We start from the raw sequence: 13,774 nt of genomic DNA on the forward strand, positions 1-13,774 counted from the left end.
TTGTTAAGAAAGCTTGAAGTTTCGGCCAATCCACGAAGCTCTTTTATTCCCTCCAAAACATATTTTAGGTTTCCCTCCAGAAAGACCTATGAGAAAACCCCTTGAATGATATAAGTTGTCAGTTTTCTTCTTCTTCCTCTCTTTAATCAATTTCATTTCGTTTGTTAAAAGAGAGCTCTAAATTCATCTCCCTGTAGTCCAATTCCGTTTTACTTAAACGATACTACCAATGACAAGCCGCGAAGATGATCTTGATCTCCTTCTTTCTCTTCAAGAGCGGGTTCTGGAAACGCCTCCTCCTTCCCCTTCAAATCCCCATTCTCATTCTCCGGGTAAAATCTCATAGCTGCTTTGGCTTTATTTTGGATTCTCTCATTAAAAACCCGTTCTGTGTATCTATTATTTCTCTATAATTGGAATTTGGGTTTCTGGACCATCTGGTTCTGCATTTTTCCTATTTTCTTTTGTTTGTACTTTCTTTATGTATGGGTTTTGGTTATTTTTATTCTTGCTTTCGAGTCTGATAATGGGCATCTCTGGGTTTATTCTTATAAGTTTGTTTGGGATAAATTTTTAGGGTACCTATCAGATGATGGATCGCCAAGGCAAAGAGGGAAATCAGACTTGTCTGTTTTTAAGAATTTTGTCGAAGATTGTCTTGATTATGAACCCAAACCAGTTGAGAGACATGCGAAGTCGAAGCCACCGAGTTCAAATGATATTCAAGTTGATAAGTTTTCAGGTTTGCGTATAAGGTAAGCCCAAGTTCAAACACTTCAACTTACATTCCACTAACTCTTAAGTGGCAAATGGAAAAGCCCTGATTGTTACATTTTCTTCTGTTTGATAGGAAGCAATTGGTCAGTCCTGTGGAACTCAGTGAGCGGTTGTCGGATATTCGTTTTGTTCGACTATCAACTATAAAGTATGCAATTATACTCTTGCTTGAAAATGATGATTTTATTGAAATATATACATACATACATATATATAATAATAATAATAATAATAAGTTCCTTTCAAGTTTGGCTTACCTATATTTATTACTTGCTAGGGCCTTGATAAAGCATTGCTATACATACACCTCATCAGGTAGATAACAATATATTTTTAGGCTCTTTGCGGGAATTTGTTGAAGGGAGACACCCTTTACGGTTGTTGGGCAACCATAGGAGTGTTGACTGAAAAGCGTACTCCAATGACTAGTTAATCGGGCAGAGCTATTCCATATGGAAAATTGGGTGCTTAGATGAAAATACTGTTTCTCTTTTCTTGTTTAGTGATGCTTATGAGCAGAATTGTAAGGAGCAGGTTGGAACAGTTTTTGCATTGTTCAGTTGCAGTGTTCGCAAAGACCCAAAGGTATCAACTTTGCCATGTTTTAATTGGCTTATGTTGGGTACCCTTCGTGAAGAAAGTAATACCTTCTGTGTCGTTTTGTAGGGATTGGGATTTTCCTTGAGCGCTACTGCTGCCAACCAAATTCTAAAGATCGGTACCTCAGCTGACTATGGAGTCTGCAAGGGAAAAAGAAAAGATGGGATGGCTTGCACGCTTGTTGTAAATAAGTATGCTACATTTCTTCCTTAGGGTTCTTTTGATATATTGACTGTCTTTGCACAATGGGCCTTGTGTACTTGACCTGATCTAGAAATGCGATCGAGAGAGACATCTATCTTGTACAAAATGGCATGCGTAATTGATTGGTCTGAGTGATGTAAGAGTAAAAAGCATCTCAAGAAAGACTTTAAAGGAAAAATCATTTACAACGACGTTAGTAGGCTTTCTGAATGAATGATTGCTCTCTCTCCACTTATGCTTGCATCACAAACAATTCATGATTCTTAACTTCCCTGCAATATTGGTCATTCCCTTGTATGCAGTTTGCTTGTAGTGCAGGGTATCTGTCATGTCAGAAGAACAGAAAATGCTCAACACTAGTAATGGTAGGTTCATGTCAAAGGAGTCTGGTTTGTGCTAAATGTTTGAAATGTGGATTGATGAATTTTGCACTTGACTGATTCTTGAGAAACTCTTAGATGCAAAATTAGATTTGAAATCATGACTTCATTCTTTGTTTAGTCCTTTTAAGCTATCTCATAACTTTCTTATGTTCTTTCATACAATTTGGTATCTTATGTTTTATCATGCAGCTTGTTGAACGCTTTAAATCAATTGAATACAAGGCTCCATGTTATCCAATTTTCCTTGAATGTTTGTCTACGTAATTAATCTCATTCTATTTTCACTTTTAATATATTCTTCTATTATTTCAGGCGTCAAGGTGCTTACTGCCAATATCACCAATCGGTAGGCACGGCACTACCTTTATATTTGTCTTGTTTTACCAGCATCGCCGGAGTAGGTTGTAACTTTAAATCATCCCTAGATAACTCTTTTCTGTTATGTTCTGTAGAAAGCATCAGAAAAATATTCCACAAAGAGAACTGAACTAATGGGAGGGTAGGCGATCAATGATCCATTTCATTATGGTGTCCTATTGTCAAATTAAATTGTTCAATCTGATTTTTACAAGTGTTGACATTTTTTGCCCTCTTTATCTTTACAGGAACTTGAGAACACCATTTAGAAATCCTCCTAGATCAGAAGGAATATACATGGTTGATCCTCTATCTGATAAAACAAACTCGAAAACATCCTCTAAGCCAGTTAAACTACTGTCTGTGGAGGCACTTAAACGGGCACTAAGATGTCACCAATAGCATCAATCATATCCCTTCTGCAACTATAAGCCCGTTCAGAAATGGAAGTAGAGAATTGACTGATTAGTTTGAACTGTACTTGAATGAGCAGCAATGGAGATAAGGTGACAACAAATAGACACTCGCAGGGCATAAGATTTCTTAATACAGTTACAGGTGTTCGATTATAAACCATCTGTGCTTATGTTGATTGCTAATCTATGCTATACCCCGTTATCAATATTTGATAATTATGTTGTAAAATGCGGCAGGGGAAATTGGTTCCAAAGTAGCAAATGGAGTATCTAAAATGGTTGGCTCAGAGAAGAGGTAAACCATAAACCTTTGCTCATTATCAGTGATTTCTTTGCTTTTACTTTAAAGATTTATCCATTACTGCTCAGGAAAGAATCTAATGTTAAACAAGACACATCTCTACAAAGAAAAAAAACATGTGGATTCAAAGAGAAGGAAAGTAAAGCAGGAGCAGACTTTGGAATTCAATTGGACTAGGCGATGGGAAACTGATTGACCTATACGTTGATTTAACTACATGGTGCCATATGTTCTGTGTTTAGGTGCACTGCTTGAGAGATTTTAATGCTTTTTTTTCCTATATTGATATTTTGTGTGCTTTTAAATTAGTAAATATATTATAGACTGTTAGTTGGCCTTATTCTATAACACTTTGTCCGCTAAGTGTAAATTAATGGTGGGATCTTTTAATATCGAAGAATCATTTTAGAAAAATAAAAATTATACACTAATTTACAAAAAAAAAAATAAAGACCTAAGGAATAAGGTTGGCACATTGCCTACTGTAAAGGGTTGGAGGTCTCTAAAAAGGGACATGCCTGGTAGCAAAAACCCATGTAGGTAGGTTAATTTGTCACCAAAATTAACGTCTTATTATGCAAATCCCAATACAATATTGAAGAAGTTAAAGATAAATGTCAGGTACCAATAATTATTTAATCTAGTAGGATGAAGTATTAGATTATTTAAGTAAGATTAAGGGTTTAAATCTTGCATATACGGGTTGTCTTTATCTCTGTAATATCTGATCTGGGTTAGTCGATGAATGAAATGGATACTAATGATTAATTCAAAAGATATGATATGAGTATTTACCCACTTCTGAAACCAGCTACGCTTAAAGAAAATATAAAAAACTAATTGATCAACTGAGGGGAGGCTTCGTAGCACACTTGTATTGAGTTGCGTATGCTTGGATTCGGTATATGTTATTATTCAAATTTGAAATTCTTTTAGGTATGTTTGGTTCGTGTAATATTTTATTATTGGGCTAATACTATTTATTAAAAATTATTTTTTATATTTGATTTATAAATACTTCTTTCAAATGATAATGACACATTATCAACTATTAAAAAAATTATAAAAATCTAATTTTCATCAAATTCATTTGTAATAAACAATTCTTGACATTTTAACTTATATGAAAGATCATTTAATTATTTTGCTTTTGTTATGTTTTTATTTATTTTTTAAAATTCAATTTTTTATATAAAAATAATGTAATTAAATTGCACTCTGTTATTAATGTAATTAATTTGAATTTTAACTTTATAGTTTTCCAATTCTGATTTTAGTTAAAATATTATATTACGTCTAATTTACCAAACATAACTTTTAAAAGTGTTGTATAAACGAACTTTTAAAAGTGGTGTTTAAAGATATAATTTAAAAATTAATTTGTGTTTTGGAATATTGTTAAAAAGTGAGTTTGAAAATATAAAATGTCCATTATAGACATTATGTTGTAAATTAAAAATATAGCATTTAAATTATATTTACACTTATATATATATATATGAATTATATAAATTTAAATTATAATAAATAAAAAAATATTATTATATATGTTTAAGCTATGATAAAAATATAAAAATACATATTAAAATTAATATTTTAATATATAAATCATGAATTTTATTTATTTTTAAATAATTAAAATAAATTATTAAAAGGAATAAATTATTTTTAAGAGTGTTCATATTAAATTGTTAAAATAAAATATAAATACATAATTGAGTGGAGCTCATGCATTAATAAGCGTAAAAATATAAATTTACTTTTAAATGTAAAGTTGAAATGAAAAGGCTAAAAATTCTGACTTTTACGACTGGTTTGAAACTATTGTTTTCATCATGTTTCCTTCGAATTATTACTCGTTTGACATTAGTCTTATGGTCAAAACGTGATTTTTAACTAACCATGCATTTCATATAATATTACCAAATGGGATCTTACTGTGCCAATTAAATAGCTTAGATAATTTTTCCGAGAACTTGGGCATAGATCCGTGGTACCACCTCAAGTGTTGACGCGTATCACAATAATATAAGGATGTGTTACTAACAGAAATCGAAGTTAAAATAAAAGATTTTATATTTGGTGACTAAAACAAAAACAAAACCTAAATTTCATAACGTATTTGCAAAAAGAATACTTTTTGATGGCTAAAGTGAAATTGCTTTATAATTAGATGAGTGAACCATGTCCTTGTTTCAAAATAAGCATGTTAGGTTAGAAATTCTACCGTATGACATTTTTAATATACGGTTAAAAAAATATGTTATTGAAAATATTAATATTTTTTAATATTTTGGGTAAAAAACTACCTAAATTTTTTTTTCACCTAAAATATTAATGTTTTTTTAACATTTCGGGTAAAGTGTCCAATATTAAATTTTCGTTAGAAAAAATAATGTTTTAGATAACACTTTATCGGATATGTTAAACTTTCCGATAAAACGTCTAATAATAATATTTCCGGTAGAAATAATAATATTTTAGGTAATTTTTTTATTGAAAAAATAAAAAAAAAATTTTTGAGAACGTATTTTCTTAACCGTATATTAAGACTGCCGCACCTCAGACTTTTATCCATGAGAGGTAGGTTAACTTTCTAGACCATTCCTTTTGGTTGTCGGGCACGACTTTTATGTGTGTTTCGTTCATGTGATCATTATAAATACGAAACCATAAAGATTCCTTGTTGAGCATGGTCTTCGCTTTCGGCCCTGTTCTTTTAGCCACCTTTGTTAATAGCTATGGTCGTAAAGTCTCTTTCTCTCAAATGCACTAAAACTCACATCAAATCAAACCATAACGGGAATATAATACCATCATTATTAGGGTAGGACGCTAGCATGGCACCATCATTCTTTTCCCTCAATTTCATTATGCAAAAAAAAAATGTAATTTAATTAATAAACCCAAAAATAATCATTATTCTTTCTCTCATCAAAAGTCAAATTGTTATTTGTTTATATATACAAAATGTCGAATTTTTATTTTGCATAATATAATATGTAGTACGTAAACAATTCATGTCACTAAAGCCTTGTAAAATAATATCAGAGCACTCAATGTAATATCATTACTAAAGTCATAAAATCATTACAATATGGTTTTACCTTGTCCCATCATTTAGTCACATAGAAGAGTCATAGCGTGAGTGTTCATATGAGTCAAAATTTAATTCAATTTTATAAACTAAAAATAATAATAAAACGTCTTACTAGCGTATAAATCTAAAAAAATCACATGAATTAAATTTCACTTTTATCTAATTTTGTCCTCGCACAATTGGCCTTGTGCACATTAATAATAAAAAATGGGCTTTAATTTCATGCCACAAGCACCGTATCGATTAAACTTTCATTTTGATTCCCACAATTTTATTTTTCTTATATTATTAACCTTATACAATCGATAACTACTGCTAACTTGAATAAAAAATTAGTTGATCCTTATTCTCATATGTAATAAGATAAGGGGAGGTAAGATAGTAAACTGTCCCCAACACCAGGTTGAGAGCAGCTTCCGTGGGAGATCTCCGAATTATGAATTACCCACCATAAGACTCGATCCCACGACCACAATATTAAAAGTCTTACGTTCTATCAATTGAGTTGGACAGACAATTCAAACATTTAAATAATTTTATGGGGTACACATTTTCCTTGAAAAAAATAATATATTCTTCCCAATTTTGCCTCTGAGCATGTAAATTATATGGTCCATGCTTTCAAAATCGATTGGACCGACACTTTTTTTTTTTTGTTTACACAAAGCAGAGTTTTGAACGATTGACTGACAAGAATGTACACGTGGCATATTTCAGGGTAATAGTCGGCGGATCCGCTGATGCTAAATTACACGTGTGATTAAAAAGACGGCATAATTAGGTGGAGAAACGCCAGAATATCAAAATTTACCCAACCAATGCTACTCTACTAATCAAATTTTAAATTAGAATGTACGAAGAATTAAATTGACAATACTATTTTGAATGGTATAAAATAAGATGATGGAATTGTTAAAATATTAATGGTAAAGAAGTTACCAAACTCTAGTGTAAATGGTCCTTCTCCTATATTATTTATAATCTGGGATAAGGTAAAATTTGTCCAATCCAAATCAAATTACCTATAATTTTTTTTTTAAAAAAAAAGTCTTCAATAAATAAATTGATGAATGATCTTTGAGATTTGCCAAAATCTTAATAATGATAATAAATACAAGTTTTAAATTGTTTATATTTTTTATAAATAATTGAAATGAATCATTTGTTGCTACCAAATCTCGTGTATACATTAATTTAAGAACACAAGTACAACCATATTTCAATTAGAAGGGAAAAAACAATTAATTGAAGAAATAATTTTAAAAGTAACAATTTATGTATTTTTTATTTTTTTTATTTTTGTTCACACATAAAACCTTTGTTTTGAAAATCGGACCGGACCGGCCGGTTCAATCGGGAACCGTTACTTAGTCCGGTTCAATATAAACCGGTTGAACCGCTATTAGTGAACCGGCCAGAATCGCTGAACCGTTCAAACCGGACCGGCTGAAAACCGGAAAAAATTAGGAAAAACTGGGATTTTTGTTTTTTTTTTAAAAAAATTAAACCAAACAACGTCGTTTGTTAAACGAGCCAAGTCGAACTCGAGTATTGCTGAGCTCGACTCGAACTTGAAAACTTTAAAAGTAAGTTCAACTCAACTCAAACTCACAAGCTAAAAATTATCAAGTTTAACTCAAACTCGAAATATAATATTGAAACTTGAACTCAAAAAGGCTTGAAATCAAAAAAAAATTAGAAGCTCGATTAAAGCCTAAAATTCGAGCTTGATTGAAGTGAAAGAATAATTCACTCAATGCTCACCAAAAGGCTCTATGATTTTGAATACCAAATTACCTCTATTATTTATAGAAGTTAGGTGTGATGCGCTTCTATGTTTCTTAGCAATGTGAGATTGTTTTGTTCACATATTTTTACTCTTTAGACTTTTGGGATGCTCTTCTATGTTTCTTAGATATGTGGGATTGTTTTTAAAAAAAAATTAAACCAAACAATATCATTTTGTTATGATTTTTTTAACCCAAAATTTATTTTTTAATTATATTTATATAATTATATTTATTATTTAATATGTTTTACCTTAAATATTATGTTGTAGTTAATTCGAATCATTTTGTTTCACTTGATTTTATGATTTTTAACTTATATATGTTATGACTTGCTTTGAATATGATTTGTGATATAAAAAATTATTTTTTATTAAATATTTTTGATATTTTTATTTAATTTTTTAAATAATTATGACGTCGTTCAGTTGAACCAATAAACCGATAACATGACCGATTCGCTAACCGATCCGGTTCTGAAAACCATGCATAAAAGATAAATTTATCCTTAAAACGCAAAGATCCCAAAGGGTAGTGCTCGTCAACCCGCAATAGCCGGTTTCCGTGACTTCATTTCTCCCTCAAAACGACCTGCGACCATGGGTTTCACGCGAAATTTGCCGGTTACTATAACAAACTTAAAAATATTTATTATTCTTGTAATATTTTCCCTTATTCATATATGAAATTCGTTGCCCACTCTTAGCGGGAATTCCTTGTGTTGTTTTATATTTTTTGGTACTTGGCCGACACTTTTATCTAAAGAACCCATTCTCTGAAAAGAATTAAAAATTAAAATTTTCATTTTTAAAAGCTAAAGTAGATTGAATATCTTTATCATCACCCCAACTTTTCCCTTTTTAAAAAAAAGGAAATAGCTTGGTTTGATTGTTCTATAATTGATTTACATTTTATATACGAAGGAGTATTCAAATTGGTTGCAGCAGGTAGAAGGGATGATGTTCTTTGGCGGCAATATAATTTATAAAAAAAAATACGTATAGGCTCTGAATTCAGTTGTCCTGTTCTGCTTATCTGTATTCTTTATTTCAAAGATTTCGGTAGATTGTTTAGTCTATTAAACAATCTTTTAGCTTATGGCTTTCCCCCATTCACTTCGATCTGGGTTTCCTTTTTCTTTTGTGAGTCTGGGTTTTCAAATGCGAATATGATAATGGAGTATCATTTATAATCTCAAAGGGTTAACTTGTCAAGTGTCCGGTGTTGTTGGGGTATTTTTAGATTTTTTTTTAAGCTTGAATGAACATGTTGATGGTGATTTGTTGTATGGACAGATTGGTTTGAATATTTCGAGGAATTTGTGGTAGTAACTAAGCAAATAAGAGAAGAAAATATGCCTTGCGATCAAAAGAAATATGTGGTGGTTGGGATTCGATTTGATAATCAAGGCAGGGATTTGCTTAATTGGGCTATTGTAAAAGTTGCTGAGCCTGGTGATTGTGTTGTTGCAGTTCATGTTTCCGGTAAGCCATTTTTCATTGTTTTTCCAGTTAATTTTGCACAATTTGCGTTCCAATTTGAAGTTTCAATGTAGATCATGCTTTGGGGCAGAAGTTGTTGTTGGAGCGTTATCTAGAAGTATATGAAGGCCTGTGTTCTATAAAGAAGGTTGCTTTCATTACCGATAACCGGGGATTTCAATGAATTTCGCTTTAAAATGATCTTTACCAGAATTTTCATACTTGGCTTTCAGGTCGATCTTAAAGGTGAGATTTGTAAAGGAAATTCGATACGGAAAGTTTTGATTCGAGAAGCGGTGAACTATGCTGCTGTTGCTTTAGTTGTGGGTATAGACAAGCTTGGTGCTCTTGGGTAAGTTAGCTGTTTAAAAGTCAACCTTTTCGGTTGTTTAAATTGGTGCCATTCTTAGTCTCATTACTCAAAAGAACAGATATTGTCTTCAGGGGTTGGACTTCCACGGCTAGATATTGCGCGAAGCGGTTGCCGACGACAACCAATGTTCTGGCCATCAACAATGGAAAACTTGTTTTCGAAAGATCCAACACTAGTGAGTTTCCAGGTCTGGTTTTTAACCTGTCCTAGAAATAAGAAGGAACTTGTTTCTACTGAGGTCTTCAGAAGTAATTAGATGATGTACTTTCAATTATGTCAGGTCTTAAAGGTGATCCAAGACCAAGTCTTTGTTTGTCTGAAAACCTTGGTGTTAGAGAATGTCAATCAGAATACGGTGACTCTGAAGTAGGGTCTGAGATGTCCAGTTCCGAAACGGATTCAAAGCTCCAAAGATGAATCAAGAGCCAGTAGTGAAGATTCAAAGATTGAAACATTGAATGTTATTCATGAAGGCGAGAGAATCACTTCACGCTCGATTCCTCTTTCTGCGGTAGATAATTTAGACTATAAGCCTGGTTGGCCCCTTCTCCTGAGGGCTAGTTCAGCAACACCGCAAGCAAAGCACGCCAGGAGTTTGTCGGTTGTCAAATGGGTGATGAACTTACCAACTCGTTCCCCGCATGACCATACTCCTCGATGTTCAACGATCAAGGAAATAGAGCAGAGTGAAATTGAAGATGACAATGATGGGGACTGGGACCAATTCATCTATGCAATATGAGTTGCAAAAATGCTTGGATAAACTCCTGAAAACAAATTCATCAGATTGCCGATGGTATACTTATGGAATTCTAAAAGATGCAACTGATCAATTCTCCACAGGTTTTTATCCCCAGCTTTGCAACCAATGATGTGTTCATTACTTTTTATGTGTTTTTTATCTTAGTTTTCTAAAATTCTGTTTCATTGCAGAGAACTTAATCGGAAAAGGAGGGAGCAACCGTGTTTTTAAAGGGATCCTTCCTGATGGCAAAGCAGTGGCTGTCAAGATTCTGAAGTCATCGAAAGAGGCATGCAAGGATTTTGCAAACGAAATCGACATAATCTCCTCACTTAAGCATAAACACATCATGCCTCTAATCGGTGTCAGCATTAAAGACCATGATCTAATATCTGTCTACGATTTCTCGTCTAAGGGGAGCTTAGAAGAAATTCTGCACGGTACAACACTACGGCTTCAACTAGATCTGTGTTTTTTTCCCCTTTGCTTGATAATGTTGTTGTAACCACTGATCCAATCTAACATATATTGCAGGGAACAATAATGGAAAACATGCATTGTCATGGGAACTCAGATATAACGTTGCTGTTGGGATTGCCGAAGGCCTAAACTACATACATAATGAGCTTTCTCGACCTGTTATTCATAGGGATGTAAAGTCTTCAAATATTCTTCTTTCAGATGGGTTTGAACCAAAGGTAATTTAAATGATAGTTACTCGAAAATGAAATACGTCACAAACCGATCACATGGTCATTGTTTATTTTTTCCCGATGCGACAGTTATCCGACTTCGGGTTAGCAATATGGGGACCAACTGATTCATCATTCCTAATTCAAGCTGATGTTGTTGGAACATTCGGGTATTTAGCTCCTGAATATTTTATGTACGGTAAACTTAGTGACAAGATCGACGTCTATGCTTTCGGCATTGTTCTACTCGAATTGCTATCAGGAAAAAGACCGATAAGCTTTGAGAATCTGAAAGGCCAGCAAAGCTTGGTCATGTGGGTAAGAGTCTTCTCTAAAATGAAGTATCCTTTCACATCTGCAATGATGATCAAACATAATTTATCAAGTACTTGAAAAATTGCAGGCAAAGCCAATAATTGAGAGTGGAGATGTGAAAGGCATATTGGATCCAAATTTGAATGGAAATATCGACGAGACTCAAGTGCATCGGATGGTTCAAGCTGCAACACTTTGCATCACACGTTCGGCTCGACTTCGTCCTAAGATGAGACAGGTAATCTTTCGATTAAGTAACAGTCCGGTTAAATTACAATCACATTTTGCATTGATCCTTCAACTTGTGCAGATACTTGAGCTCTTAAAAGGGGAAAAGGCAGTTGAAAAATGGGGAGAGACGGACAAAGAGAACACAGAAAGCCAAGAACATCATAATGACGATGAAGTTTATCCGAACTCAAGGCCAGAGTTGCATTTAAGTGTTGCAATGCTTGATGTTGATGATGATTCTACATCATTTAGTAGCATGGAGCAAAGCAGTAGTTTCTCGACCGAAGAATATTTAAAAGAAAGATGGAGCCGATCATCAAGCTTCAATTAGATTCTTTTTTGTTTTTCCTTCTTCTTTTGGTTGGCATCTTGAAGTTTTTTAAACACGATGTTTGCCTCAATCCCAGTTTTGGGATTTGTTTGTAATGTGCAGTCAAGAAAGAAAGAAAAGAGAGAAAAGCAGCACCCCTTGTTGAGGTGTACTCTGCAGAATGTTGATTTTTGTGAAAATAATAATATGATTGTCAAAGGGTGTACGCAACGATTTCCGAAAAACCAATTATAGTGGAACAAATATACCCGAGAATACAAAAAGTAAGAAATAAAGAAACTTCCAAGTTCATAAACAGCAACAACATATAAGTGGGTGATATTCCGAGCCGTTGTTCAATGGACAGTTTTCTTTATGAATTACTCAATGATTCCATGCACTTGCAATCCACCCGGCCCAGATAACTCTCATGCACACACCTGTTTTCATTTTCATACCAAAACCGTGACGGCCTTGATTGAAGATAAGGCTTCTGTTGATGATACTGCCGAGTCTAGGGAGAAAGGCACGAGATGCCTCTTTCGAAGATGAGGTTGTGAGTTGAGGGCAGAGAACCAGCAGCTGCTGAAGAGATTACACGGTCAGGCTGCATTGGATGCTAAAGTTTTTGCTTGTAGACATTAGAGGAAGAATCAAAGGGGAGATGGGATCGTTTCCTCATCAGAAACCAGCAACTGATGTTAACACGGTGAATGTGACTGGTGGTGCTTATGTGATGAATCCCTGCAATGTGCAAATTGCAATGCAGCCTTCGTCTTGGAGTCGAAGACAAATCAGGAGAAGCTGCCGTGCTGAATGTGCAAGGATTGAATGATTGCGAGTTCGGTAATATTCAGTGTTTGGCGAATCGGAACTATGGAGTGAAGGAGCATTCTACAGGTGGGCTTAGAATTGCAGGGTCGAATACTCGAATAGCAATTCTTCTAGCACCAAAGGATCGTTTTAGAATTAGAAGTTGAAAGTGATGAATGATTTGGTTTGCATGGCCGTTTATGTAAACCTCACCCTTTTCTTTACCACCAATTTTCTTCAAAGATAATTATAAGTAATCGATCATAAAAAAAAACATATCTATATAGAAGATTTTTTACCAGAAAAATTATGAATATAGTAGAAGATATTTATTAGGGTTAACTACATGATTGGTAACTTATGTTTATGTTTTATTCGTTTTTCCTTGCTTATTTTAAAAAACATAATATATGACCACTTTCATTTTTATTTAATTAAGATACGAACACTTTCGTTTCTATTTAACTAAAACATGATCACAACAAGTAAACATAAAATATAGGTGACGTGATATTTTGGTATAATCACACATTCGATCATTGTTTTACAGGTTCTCTCATTTTAGTCATTCTTTTAATAAATTAAAATAAATTTAATCATCCAATCAAATGATACCACGTGTCACCATTCGGTTGGAGGGTTTAAGTTTATTTTAATTTAATATGTTTATTTCAACATAAAATATATTGGATTAAATATCTTAAATTAAAATAAAATTAGTTCTCCACCCGAATGGTAACACGTGACATCATTTAATCGGATGATTAAATTTATTTTAATTTATTAAAAGTATGACTAAGTTGAGAGAATATGTAAATAACAAAGACCAAATGTATGACTACACCAAAATATTTAACGACAGATAACTCGTGATGAATGATGATCACATCTT

The 13,774-nt window shown here is 33.1% G+C and overlaps 2 protein-coding genes and 1 pseudogene across 2 annotated transcripts; all 3 read left to right on the forward strand.

The window, feature by feature from the left end:
* The first annotated feature begins 174 nt into the window (after window positions 1–174).
* LOC120145586 (protein MCM10 homolog) lies at window positions 175–3,270 on the forward strand. Its single transcript, XM_039159408.1, is given in 12 exon segments — window positions 175–332; window positions 578–755; window positions 851–925; window positions 1,126–1,205; window positions 1,208–1,362; window positions 1,444–1,568; window positions 2,277–2,310; window positions 2,417–2,463; window positions 2,570–2,710; window positions 2,815–2,879; window positions 2,975–3,032; window positions 3,107–3,270. Coding segments are annotated over 12 exon segments (1,170 nt in total). The 5' UTR covers window positions 175–229; the 3' UTR covers window positions 3,216–3,270.
* A 5,444-nt stretch (window positions 3,271–8,714) lies between these two features.
* LOC120145585 lies at window positions 8,715–12,288 on the forward strand (annotated as a pseudogene).
* A 168-nt stretch (window positions 12,289–12,456) lies between these two features.
* LOC120145372 (basic leucine zipper 23-like) lies at window positions 12,457–12,904 on the forward strand. The gene is made up of 2 exons (XM_039159223.1): window positions 12,457–12,595; window positions 12,708–12,904. Exons 1-2 carry the CDS (start codon window positions 12,457–12,459, stop codon window positions 12,902–12,904), a joined length of 336 nt encoding a protein of 111 aa, XP_039015154.1.
* Window positions 12,905–13,774: the final 870 nt, after the last annotated feature.

The sequence above is a fragment of the Hibiscus syriacus genome, unplaced genomic scaffold (assembly GCF_006381635.1).
Source record: "Hibiscus syriacus cultivar Baekdansim isolate YM2019G1 unplaced genomic scaffold, ASM638163v2 tig00110893_pilon, whole genome shotgun sequence".
In the NCBI taxonomy this organism is placed as follows: Eukaryota; Viridiplantae; Streptophyta; class Magnoliopsida; order Malvales; family Malvaceae; genus Hibiscus; species Hibiscus syriacus.